Consider the following 12323-nt stretch of genomic DNA (forward strand, 5'->3'; position numbering starts at 1 on the left):
TGCTTGTCTTAAGGAACAGCCCTTGCCAGACCATGTTAAATGTAAACTATTGGATGCTCCCTTGCACAAAGATAACTTGTTTGCCAGCAAGGCAGAGGAGGTCTTAAAAAAGATGGAAGAAAAAGCTAAATCTATGCAGACAGTTAAGGATTTCTTGGAGGTCCAGCCACCCAGGTTCAGTAGGCATTGCCCCTCCAAGCACTGGTCCTTTCCTGCCCCCTCCAGGTCAGTTCAGCCCAGACCCTGGGGAAGCAGACCCCCCAGACAACAGCTACAAGGAATGCAGAGATAAAAAGCAATGGAGTACCTCCACCTTTAAACCAGAGAGTGCAAAGCCACCCCCTCACGGTAGGAACTCACAATTACTCTACACTTCCACCCCCTCCCTCTGCCCACCTACACTTGCCCTTCGGAGGAAAACTCTCCTTCCACCCAAACACCTGGGCCACCATTACCAACGACCGCTGGATCCTCAACATAGTGTCCCAGGGATACATATTTCCTTTCCTCACTCTACCAACCCCAAAAGTGTTCCCAGATCTTTCCTCAAACCAGTGGGCAGAGGCCAAAAAGCAAGTCCTTTCCCTGCCCTCTGTGAGGACAATGGAGCACGTTCCTGCAGAACAGATAGGCCAAGGTTTCTACTCTAGGCTCTTCCTGGTACCCAGAAAAGAGGGCACCTGGCACCCCATCCTTGATCTATCCTTTCTAAACACCTTCCTGATGATGCCAAAATTCAAAATGGCTCACCCTCCAGCAACTACTACCTATGCTCTCCAAGGATGCTTCGCTAGCCACCAGCCACCCTAGACCTAAAAGAGGCCTACCCACACATCCCAGTCAGGGATTCATGCAGGAAATATCTGTTTCAGGGCAGGATCACTGCACTTTGTTTTCTGCGCTTCCCTTTGGCTTATCTACTGCTCCCCGAGTTTTCACAAAATGTCTGGCTCCCACCATTACTTTTTGCAGGCAAAAATTCAAATTTACCCATACTTACACGACTGCCTAATTCAGGCAGACAGTCAGGAAAAGCTGCTCAACCACCTGGCCTTTGTAAAGGACCTTCTGACCTCCCTAGGGTACACTATCAACGAAAAGAAATCCAAACTAGTACCCACCCAAAAAATTATATTCCTGGGAGCAAGCCTGGACACAGCATCCCAGATGGCATTCCTTACACCAGAAAAGCAAACTTACCTGACAGCCTATTTCTCTCAACTAGCCACCAGACCCCAGTTATCCGCAAGGAAAATCCTGCAAGCTCTGGGGTTCATGGCTTCTTGCATTCTACTCATTCCATATGCCAGACTGCATATGAGGAAACTTCAGTGGTACCTAAAAAGCCCTTGGTGTCAGCACTCTCAAGACCTGGAAACTTATACCAATGATACCTTGTCTAAGGAAAGATTTTCTTTGGTGGGCAGCAGCATGCTACCACAACAAGGGGCATCTCTTCTCACTATCCCCGCCTCCCAGACCCTCACCACAGATGCATCCGACCATGCCTGGGGTGTACACCTGGACGGCAGATGCATTCAGGGCCAATGGAGCCCACATCAAATACATCTGCACATCAACCAAAAAGAGATGTTAGCTATTCAGCATGCCATGACAGCTTTCAGACCCCTACTCTCCCAGGGGCCTCCACTGATCAAAACAGACAACACCACTGTGATGTGGTATATCAACAAGCAGGGAGGGACTCACTCCTACCCTCTGTGCAGGCTCGCCATGACTCTTTGGCACACAGCCTCAGCCATGCAACTTACACCTGTTAGCACAATTCCTGCCAGGCTGTCTAAACTCTCTGGCAGTCAACTTAAGCAGAAATCTTCTGGATCCACACGAGTGGCAGCTAGACCAAAGAACCTTCACCCTTATAACTCAGAAATGGGGCACCCTGAAGGTCAACCTCTTTGCTTCCCACTCCAACCATCAGCTCAGCAAGTTCTGCACCAGGGAGTCTCACTGCAGGGCCTGGAAAGTGGATGCTCTATCCTTCCAGTGGGTCAATCTCTCGGTCTATGCATTTCCCCCACTACCTCATTACCAGGGTACTGCTCAAAATAAAGGAGGAAAAACTGAGGACAATCCTGATTGCCCCAGATTGGCCATGCCACCATTGGTACCCTCTGCTGCGCAGCCTGTCACCTCTGCCACCATGGCATCTCCCTCAGATTCCAATGCTCCTGACCCAGAAGGAAGGAGAATTCATGCATCCCCAATTGCAGACCTTCAGTTTGGCAGCCTGGCTTATTCCCTGAACATTGTACAAGTTGCCAGTCTCAGTAAACAGGTTCTAGATGTTATACGTGAGGCCAGATGCCCTAGCACTAGAAAGTCTTATGCTGACAAATGGAAAAGGTTCTGCACCTGGATCCAGGCTAAGGGAGTAATACGGCACAGCCCACCCTACCCTACCTTTCATCCTGGATTACCTAGCTGACCTACTACACAGTGGTATATCCTTTTCCTGTATTAAAATTCATGCCTCTGCGATCTCTGCTCATTTCAGCACTGAGCAACCTCTTTTCTCACACCCTGTCATCAAACAGTTCCTCAGAGGGGCTAGCAATTTGAGGCGACCCAGAAGGGCACCTACCCCAACTTGGGACCTGAACTTTGTGTTGGAAAAGCTCACCATGCCCCCCTTTGAACCAGCAGTTTCAGCAGAGTTAGTTTCTCTCATGGAAGACAGCCTAGCTTCTGGCCATCACTTCAGCAAGAAGAGTTTCTGAGCTACAAGCATTAATGACTGTAGAGCCCTTTATCATTTTCCATGCTGACAGGGTCTCCCTCAGGACTAACCCATCCTTCATGCCAAAAGTGGTGTCCAGTGTGGCTTTCAACCACTCTATTCATTTTCCCACTTTTTTCCCTAACCCACAAAACAAGAGGGATAGGATGCTGCACTCTCTAGATGTGCACAGACAGCTCAGATTCTATCTAGACAGGACTAATTCATTTAGAAAGACTGATCAGTTTTTAGTTAGCTTTGCTGCAGGAGCAGAGGGCAAAGACATATCCAAACAAACCATTTCCAAATGGATAGCACACTGCACCCATTTCTGCTACAAGCAACACGAGAAACCTCCCCTAAGGGGGTCAGGACACACTCTACCAGAGCAACCTCTGCAGCTTTCCTCAGAGGGTTCCCCACCAGGGACATCCTGGAGGTTGCAACATGGACATCTGTTCATACCTTCACCAAGCATTACCACCTGCCTATCTTCTCAGAATCCAGGGCAGGCTTTGCCACTGCAGTCTTACAGGGCATCCTAGCCAGCCCCCAGTCTTTTTGACTGCCTCCACCCGTTTCTTCAGCTTTGGGAATCAACCCAAATGTAATGACTGCAACAGTGAAACATGAAGAACATAGTGCAGTTGTGTACACTTACCATAAATGTAGATGTTCGAGTGTATTTACTGTTGCAGTCCTGGTTTCCCTCCCTCCATCCCCCTTTTTTTCTCTCTCTCCTTACAAGGAACTTTTTGGTATTTACTTTCTACTGGTGATGTTGTTCCACCATATCCTAGCTCCCACTCGGGGGCTCCTGAAAGGGCAAAAAAACTGATGTAATGGCGTCGGCTGCCTTACTTTATACTACTGATGACCTGATGTCAATCCTCAAGCGACAGCAACCAACGCAGAAATACTAAGTCTCTGGTATTCAAGCCAACTGAGGGCTACCCTATCAGGGATAACCCAGATGTGATGACTGCAACAGTGAATACACTCTAACATCTACATTTATGGTAAGTGTACACAGCTGTACTTTTCTGTTAGTTTAATTTATCTAAAACTCCTTCCTTCTACTCCCTTTATTTCTAGAGAGTTGTCATGTTGCCTGCGTTAGGTAACTGTAGTTAGTAGTAAAACCCCTTCCCTAACCCGATGAGCGTTTCCATTTAACTTAGAGGGCTTTTGTGGCCGTTTAAGTTAGAGGGCCGCTTTCCTCATGTTTCCTTGTCCTGTCTCTGTAGCAGAATCCATTTAAGTTAGAGGATTCTTATTTCTTCCTTTCCTTCTTTCTGCTTGTTGCCATAAAAAAATAAATAAATAATATTAAAGATATAGAGGTAGTTCCCCTTAGGTAGTTTTGCTGTTGCTTAGTTAGTTTAATGTTTTTATTTAGTGTTGGCCTTGTTTTTCTTATCGCATAATGTCCAAAGAGAAGGATAGAGAAAGGGAACCCAAGGAGCATAAGCAGTCAAGGTTCAAAAAGTGGATAAATGCACACAAAAGATGTCTCTTACAGATGGGCACACGAGTTGTGTTTATTGCCTCAGTGTCATCCACTTACAGAACCCCTGCACCATATGTCACGGGTTCAGTAGCAGGGTGCTGCATGAGTGTAGAAATTAATGGCAAGGGTTTTGCTGAAAGGGCCTTTTCAGGAAGCTTTAGACAGCTCTCAGAGCTCCAAATCATCCTCCCCTTCTTCATCCCAGTCAGTCGGCTACAACAGCTCCAGTTTCGGAGCCACCAAAAAAGATTGAGTCATCGGAACAAAGGGCTCCCAATTCAGATAGACATGGAGCAACTTCTTTGGCAGCAAAAGTGTCCATGATGCCGATAGAAGTATTGAGGAGTCAGTCTCCTTTATTGGAGCTGATATCTCCAATGCTGAGATCTCCTGTCCTGGAGAGAGGTAGATCTCCTTCCTTGTCCACCTGTTCTTCCAGGAGTTTATCTGATGAAGATGTGGAGCAGGTGATGAAGAGATTGCTTCAAACACCGGCCCTGGCAAAAATGTTGTTGTCTCCGGACCCAAAGGAATCTGAGCCATCCCATGCAAAGCTTGCTTGATCGATTCCTCCTCTGATCACTCTGGAGTGTTTGGAGCCAGAAAGTTTGGATCCGATGCCGAGACCACCTTTAGAATCCTCAGTTCCGACTTCGGCTCTGATGTCCTCTGCTCCTTTCAATGTCGAGGAGTCTAGGAGCCGGTGCAGACAGTCCAACCCGACTCTGCCCCTTAGTGCCTTGGCTAGGTTGAGCTCGGCTCCTACCTCAGTTTCGGAGCCACTTGCTCCACCTCAGATTCGACCTATCTCTTCGGAGCAGAGGGTCTCCTTGGGGTGGGAGGGCTTTTGAACTGATGGAGAGAGTGCTGTCTACTCAGACATCCCTGCTGTCGGAGCCAAATTCTTGCCCCTCCCAGGTGCCAGGGTCTATCTCGTCACCACCGCCTCCTCCCAAGCGCAAAAACCCAGAACCTCAGGAAGCCCCTGCAGGTGGCACTGTCTCTTCCGAAACTTCTCCGGAGTACTCTGACGAAGTCCCTCAGAAGAGACTGTGCAAGAGCAAGCACATAGACTCCCCTGAGTCTGTAACTTCTGATACCGATTTGGATGAGTCGGAATGGTCCCCACGGTCCTCCTCTGCGGATGTCTCCTTTGCGGACATCCTTGAGATCATAAAACAGAGGGGTGGCTGGAAGCCCACCAACCCGTCAGAGGATGAATTGGTATACCTGGAGGCTTTTGGGTCTCACCCTTCCACCTCCTGGGTGACTCCCCAATATGACCAACTGTTAGGCGTCCTATCTTGTAAGGTTTGGACATCGCCTGATACAGTGGAGCCTATTCTGTGGAGGCCTAAGAAATTTATCACTGTTCCCTCAGAGAAGGAATTTTGACTAAGGGTGTCCTTGTAGATGTGATTGTGGCAGTGGGCCACCAGGAAGGAGCTATCTGAGACCTTCTCGTCTGTTCATCCTCCTAACAAAGAATCCAGGACTATAGACAGATGTGGAAAGCATGCTTTTTCTTCAGCGACCTTCACCCTCCGGTCACTGAATTACCTTACCCATTTTACGAGACTTCAAAGGGATCTCCTCAAAGAACTTGGAAGATACCCTTCAGGGTATCATAGATTCGGGGTCCGCGGACAAAGTATCCTTTCAGATCTTTACCCTCAATTCCATCATAAACTCCTCCATGAGACTGATTTCATATCTGGCTGATGGAGCAAGCAGAACAGCTGCAACAGGAATTTCCCTGAGGAGACCTTCCTGTATGCACCTTTACAGTTTTGCCTAACCCTTCAAGTCTTCCTTCACCAATGCCCCATTTTGATGGTTCATCCCTTTTTGGACCAAAGGTGAAAGATAATTTAACCAGGTGCATGCAGGACAGAAAAACCTTGCCTGCCATTGGAGTCCGTTTTTCTGCCCCATCTAGACCTTATTCCAAAGGTCAAAAGAGCAGAAAGATGTGGTTCCGCAAGTCCCAAAAAGTTTTTTCTGACTCGCATGGTGAGACTTCCCTCCGGGGCAGAGGGGGAAGTTGTAATGGAAGACGCCGACCTCGCGGCAGAGGGGGTCCGCAGAATTGGGGTGATAGATACGTTCTCTGACAGGCCCTTCCAGTGCTGCTGAAGGGAGGCCCGCCTTCTCTTCTCTGGAGGCAGTCAGGGGTCGATTGTCACTGTACCCAAGCACCTGGCAGGAAATTTCCCAAGACAAATTGGGTACAAGCAATTACATCCAGAGACTATTGCATACCATTTTCCACCCCACCATTCCTTACCAGACATCACACCCGGTCAAAAGGACTATGCAACACAAGAGATCTCTCGTTGCTAGGAAAAAGTCATTCAAGAGGTCCCACAGACCAAATTGGATCCAAAACTTACTCAAGATTCTTTTTAGTTCCAAAAAAGACGAGGGACTGGAGATCCATTCTAGATCTCAGCAAGCTAAACAAAGCCGTGAGGAAGTCTAAGTTCTGGATGGTCACTCTGCAGTCAATATTTCCATTTATTGGGAAAGACAATTGGATGTGCTCAATAGATCTCCGGGATGTGTAGTACCATATAAAGATGGACAGGTGATCCAGGAGACATTCACTCTTTCGGCTGGGAGCCAGTCATTACCAATTTTGAGTCCTGCCCTTTGGCCTAACTACAGCCCCCAGAGTGTTCACCGAATGCATGGCAATTGTCACGGCTCACTTGAGACTTTAGGGAGTCCGGTGTTTCCATACCTAGACAAGCTCCTCTCTGCCACCACCAAGCATCTACTATTATGGGCAAGAGACAAAACAATGTCACTTTGCGCAAGACTAGGCATCACAGTAAATTAAAAAAAAAAAATCTGCCTTGTCGCCGTCTCAGCATATTATTTTTTTAGGCACAGAATTGGATTCAAGAAATATGACTGCAAAGCTTACCCCAGACAGAATACAGTCCCTCAACAGCAAGTCAGAATTTTGATATCAAGAAAGTTCAGGCCAGATATGTGCTGTAGTTCTAGGTACAATAGCAGCAGCTATTCTTGTAGTTTCCCTAGCATGGCTACACATGAGGGTCCTGCAGTGGTTACTATTTGCTCAGTGGTCAATGCAAGATCTTCCTCTTTCACATCCGATTGTCATCACGGAGTCTTGCAAAAAAGATCTCCTTTGGTGGCTGCAGACAGACCAGTTGTATTAGGGCCGCCCTCTTGTTTTTCCCCAAACGAATGCAGTACTGACCACGGATGCTTCTCAGATTGGGGGATGACAGTCCAAGGCCTATGGCAAGAACACGAAAGCCACTTGCACATCAACGTCCTGGAGATGAGAGCGGTGCTCTGTGCATTGCTGGCATTTCAGGACTCTACCCACAGGGACACTTGCAATTCAGACAGACAATATATCAGTTGTGTGGTATATAAACAAGCAGGGAGGAACCAAATCCTACCCACTATGTCAGGAGGCGCAGCGAGTTTGGCAATGGGTGATCGCTTCTCAACGTTTTCTGATGGCAACGCACATCCCAGGGAAATCAATGTGATAGTGGACAAACTCAGCAGAGCTATTCTGTTGCCTCACGAGTGGTCCCTGAAGACAGAGATTGTGGAAAAGATCTTCCAGAAATGGGGCCAGCCTTGCTGCGACCTTTTCGCCATATCCATGAATGCCAAATGCAGCAACTACTTTGCCCTCTTTCCCCCTCCGGGGAAGTCACCCAGGGATGCATTGGTTCACGATTGGCCCCTGAGACTTCTCTATGCTTTTCTCCCTTTTCCTCTAATTCCCAAAGTACTGCAGAAAGCCAGCTCGTCAAAGTGCTGGAGGAACCTTGGATTCTGGATCCAATTCCAGACCACTTGACCCACTCTTCGGGGGAGTTCCATTCATCTGTCCAAACCCTCAAGTTGACAGCATGGCTGCTGCAATTCCACGCTTTGCCAGGTGTTAATCCCTTTCCCCTGCAGTGAGTCATATTCTCGCCTCGTCCCACAAAACGTCCACAAGGAGACTGTAGTCCAGTAAGTGGAAGAGATTTTCATGCTGGGCTGTGGAACAGAACATAGAACCTTTTACAGCTCCTATTACTGCAATTCTAGAATTTCTTTCTAAACGTTTTATGAAGGAGCTACAGCAGCTACCACCAGAGTTCATTTGGCAGCCATTTCTAATTTCCATACTGGAGAAGTGGGAGTTCCTATTATGTCTCATAGGTTGTGTAAAGCTTTCCTCAATGGTACCTTTCTTCTCAGACCCCCGATCAGGAACCCCCAGTTCCTTGGGATCTGCATCTTGTTCCAACCTCACTGATTTTAACAACCTTTGAGGCCGCATCATCTTGTGATTTGAAGTATTTTTCATGGAAGGCTCTCCTTTTAGTAGCCATAACCTCTGCCAGAAGGGTATGTATCGAAACTACAAGCTCTTCCTATTCATACCCCTTGTATCATTTTTCACAAGGATAGGGTGTCCTTGAGAACTAATCCCTCATTTCTGTATATTCTCCGGCACAATAAAGGTTATCCTTGTAGTGTAGAAACAGGCAGGCAACTCGAAAGCTTCAAAAACTTTATTCCACCAACTCAGCACATACGAAGAAAAAACACGAACCAGAACACCATACCATAGAACAGTTAATTGCTTTTCCTTACAACGGAGACTTCATCAGAATGAATCTTTTAATTAACAGTGGCTTTTTTATATACTAACATCAATCAACAGTCACCCTATAAGCTGCTAGTAAGCCTTAAAGATAGAGCGCTACAATACCTTATGCAAATATACCTGATAAAATGCATTTTTCATTACAAAATCCACATATTGCATATTGTACGTTACTTGTTCCAGGTACACACATATACATATATGTGACCCCCCACCACCAAATACAATCAACAAAAAAATCCAAGTCAAATTGTGTATAGCTATGTATAAACTGAAATCAGGAACGTTGTAAGGAGACGAAAGCGCTTAATTTAACTGTTCTATGGTATGGTGTTCTGGTTCAGCCGACCAGCTTTTTGTGTACTTTTCTGATAAAAATAAAGGATTGCCAGTTCAGTCTCAACATCCTCTGCTTTGCAGGCCAGACTTCCTATAATTCTATTTGTGCAATTGCCACATGGATGGGACCTCATAACTTCATCACTCATTACAAAGTGGATGTGGCCTCCCGGAACCGGTCTTCCTTTGGATCCAAGAGTATTTTTTTCCTGAACCACCCTAGGATAAAGGTGCTAGGGACACTATCCCAACCTGCAAGAATTACGGCGAGATAGGACAACATAACATTAAGAAGTTCTGTACTTACCATAACGTTCCATGTTTGTTGTCCTTCTTGCCTACATTCTTGCATCTCTCCTTCCTGCCCCCATCCTGTGTTCCTGGAGGAACTGTTGGACAATTCTTTACTTATGTACATAGTTATGATGATTTGGAGTCTGTTTCTCCTTTTGGTTTCATGCCAAGCAATATATATATATATATATATATATATACACACACACACACATATATATATATATATATATATATATATGTATTTTTTTTTTTTTTTTTTTTTTTTCTGGTATACTAATTTGGGTTGGTCTAAATCTCTTGCTTGCAAACAAGATCTGGGGATGTGGCTCAGAGCATCATGGGATAGGGGTTAGCTTTGTGCCAGTGGAAGCTCTCGAGCTTTAATATTCTGCCGAGTCGGAGCCAAGATTGGCTCCGAACCCAACCTGCAAGAATGTAGACGAGATGGACAACAAACATGGAACGTTATGGTAAGTACATAACTTCTTATTTGTATTACTAGAACATGAGTGATTCCAGATTGAGAAATATTAGCTTCATTTTATTCATATATACTGATAATTGTATGCATACTGATGGAAAACATTATCTTCATTTTTAGTGGACTGATTACTCCAGGTGGTTTTTCTTCTGTCCCAACTGGAATGGAAACCCCAGAACTGATTGAACTGAGGAAGAAGAAAATTGAAGAGGCTATGGAAGGGTAAGATTTCAAATCATTATTATACTAACAGCTCATCATAAAACTAGTTGGTGTCTTCAGAGTTAAGCTCAAAGATTTTCTACAGAAGGTTTGGCTTGCATGGTTTCAATTAAGCTTTAAGATATCCTTCAAATGGTGTCAGCAGACAAAAAAAAGACTAAATTGTTAGAGATGTGCTATAAAGCCGTTTACTTACCCAAAAGCGCTAACAGAGTCCCATAGTGACTATTTCTTGTAGCTAAATATTTAACAGTTAAGCAGAGCAAAAAGATAAAGAAAAATGTTTTCTTTACATTAACTTGTGCAAGGTTTGATTCCCCTCAGCTTTTGTTGTCTAACTTTGTCACTCTGAGCAAGTCACGTAACCAGACACCACTCCTAGGCTGAGTATGAAAAAGGTCTATGAAGATCACTGGTCTACCCCTGAAAACAAATGGAAATAAATAAAATGTTAAGGAGCAGTTGTTGCAGTGAGTTACAGTTCATTAAGCGATGCTGAAGCGTGTAATTGCTCAAAAGTGCTTTTAACTCATTACATCCTAGTGACACCTCCAGATTCATCTGCAGTTAACTCCTACTGACGTCTCTAGGCATCAAATATTGCTTCATATTTGCATCAATAATTCCAAAATCATGCTTTATGCAAGGTTTTAAAATACTTCATCTTAAAGATTGCACAATGGTAAACTCAACTGCATTAATATTTGACCTCTAATGCAGGTAAATATTACCTGTTGTTTTATATGATAATTTAATATAGATATAATTTTCACATTTTTCTAAACATCTCAATAAGCAGGTAAAACACAGAACTCAGCGTCACATGAAAGCTCTCAGCTAGGTGAATAAAATGCTGCTTGACAGTATGTGTGTAACTTGAGTAGTTGCTGAGCTATTATGTAAGTTTACCAAATATTACAAATGTGATAGTAACTGTACTGTGACTTAAAAATTTGGTTTAAGACCTAGAACCTAAAGAATGCTACCACTATAAAAATAGTTTATGCTGAAGAGTTTGCCATTTATACTTCTTTCATAACCCCTATGGTTCAAGAGATATGAGCATTTGTTAGAAATGTGAAGACATAATTTGATTCTGTCAAAAGGCTTAGGCACTGCCCATTGGAAGTTACAGTGCAAACTTACTGAGCTCCATTGGAGTAAATTAGTTAAATTTGCTTCTTGCAGTTGGGTATTACATACAGAGGCCCAGATCATTGGCCATTTTTATTGTAATTGTCATGGGTACCCATTGTATTCCTTTTATGCAATAATCTTGTCAACTACCTCAGTCTTGACTGACTGCAACCTGTGTCTTGTGGCACTTCAGTTTAATTAATCTCTTGTCAGTTGTCTTGCAGATGAAGAGATACGTTTTATTCCATAAAGCTTAGCTTATTAGAATGTACTGAAGTGCAAAGCTAAAAATTAGAAAGCAATGAAAAGTGTGTATGAAATCCGACTTCACAACTAGTTTCCATAAACACAAGGTAAAAATTTTGATGCAGTGGAACATCCCTTGCACCCCTCTTCGATGGTTACCATGTAATGGCTTCAGAGTCAAGCAACCAGAAGGAAAAGAATTGCATACTTTTCATGGAAACACATTTCTCGGAAGTGTAGCATATGCAATATGCAGTTGCTGGAATACAGTGCAATTAATTTTTGTCCAATTTACTAGTCTTCAGAAACTAAAATTTCAAGTCAGTAGTTTGATAAATTAACATTTATAATCCTGAGTTGCTCAGCAGTGGAGATGCAGGGAAACTATGTTTACATAAAGATTGCAAGTTGATGGTCTGACAAATTTAACATCTGTCAACTTGAGGTACTCTGCAGTGGAGAAACAGGGAGACTGCTTATTTGCCGCCAGACCACATATTCCTGTTTTTGTCTACAGGTGTGTGACCTCAGAGTTGGTGTATTAGTATTTGAAGGTGTGGGAATGAACCCCCACCTCCACCATATGCTCTAAACCATAAGTATAGGTTCCACATTTTTTACGTACCCCCCCCATTCTCGTTTGGCTAATTGCTAGAATGGGGTTGTCCAATAAGCTGACTGTGGAGGCCATCTCCTC

At 44.5% G+C, this 12323-nt stretch overlaps 1 protein-coding gene across 1 annotated transcript in view; it reads left to right on the forward strand.

Annotated features, from left to right (window-relative positions):
• SF3B2 (splicing factor 3b subunit 2) overlaps nt 1-12323 on the forward strand; it is a gene marked incomplete in the record, with an annotated part of 1007319 nt that overhangs the window by 889190 nt on the left and 105806 nt on the right. Inside the window, 1 exon segment of the mRNA XM_044075829.1 lies at nt 10142-10243. Coding sequence (XP_043931764.1) covers nt 10142-10243 — 102 coding nt within the window.

The sequence above is a fragment of the Protopterus annectens genome, chromosome 6.part1 (assembly GCF_019279795.1).
Source record: "Protopterus annectens isolate FY-2018-M chromosome 6.part1, PAN1.0, whole genome shotgun sequence".
Taxonomy (NCBI): Eukaryota; Metazoa; Chordata; order Ceratodontiformes; family Protopteridae; genus Protopterus; species Protopterus annectens.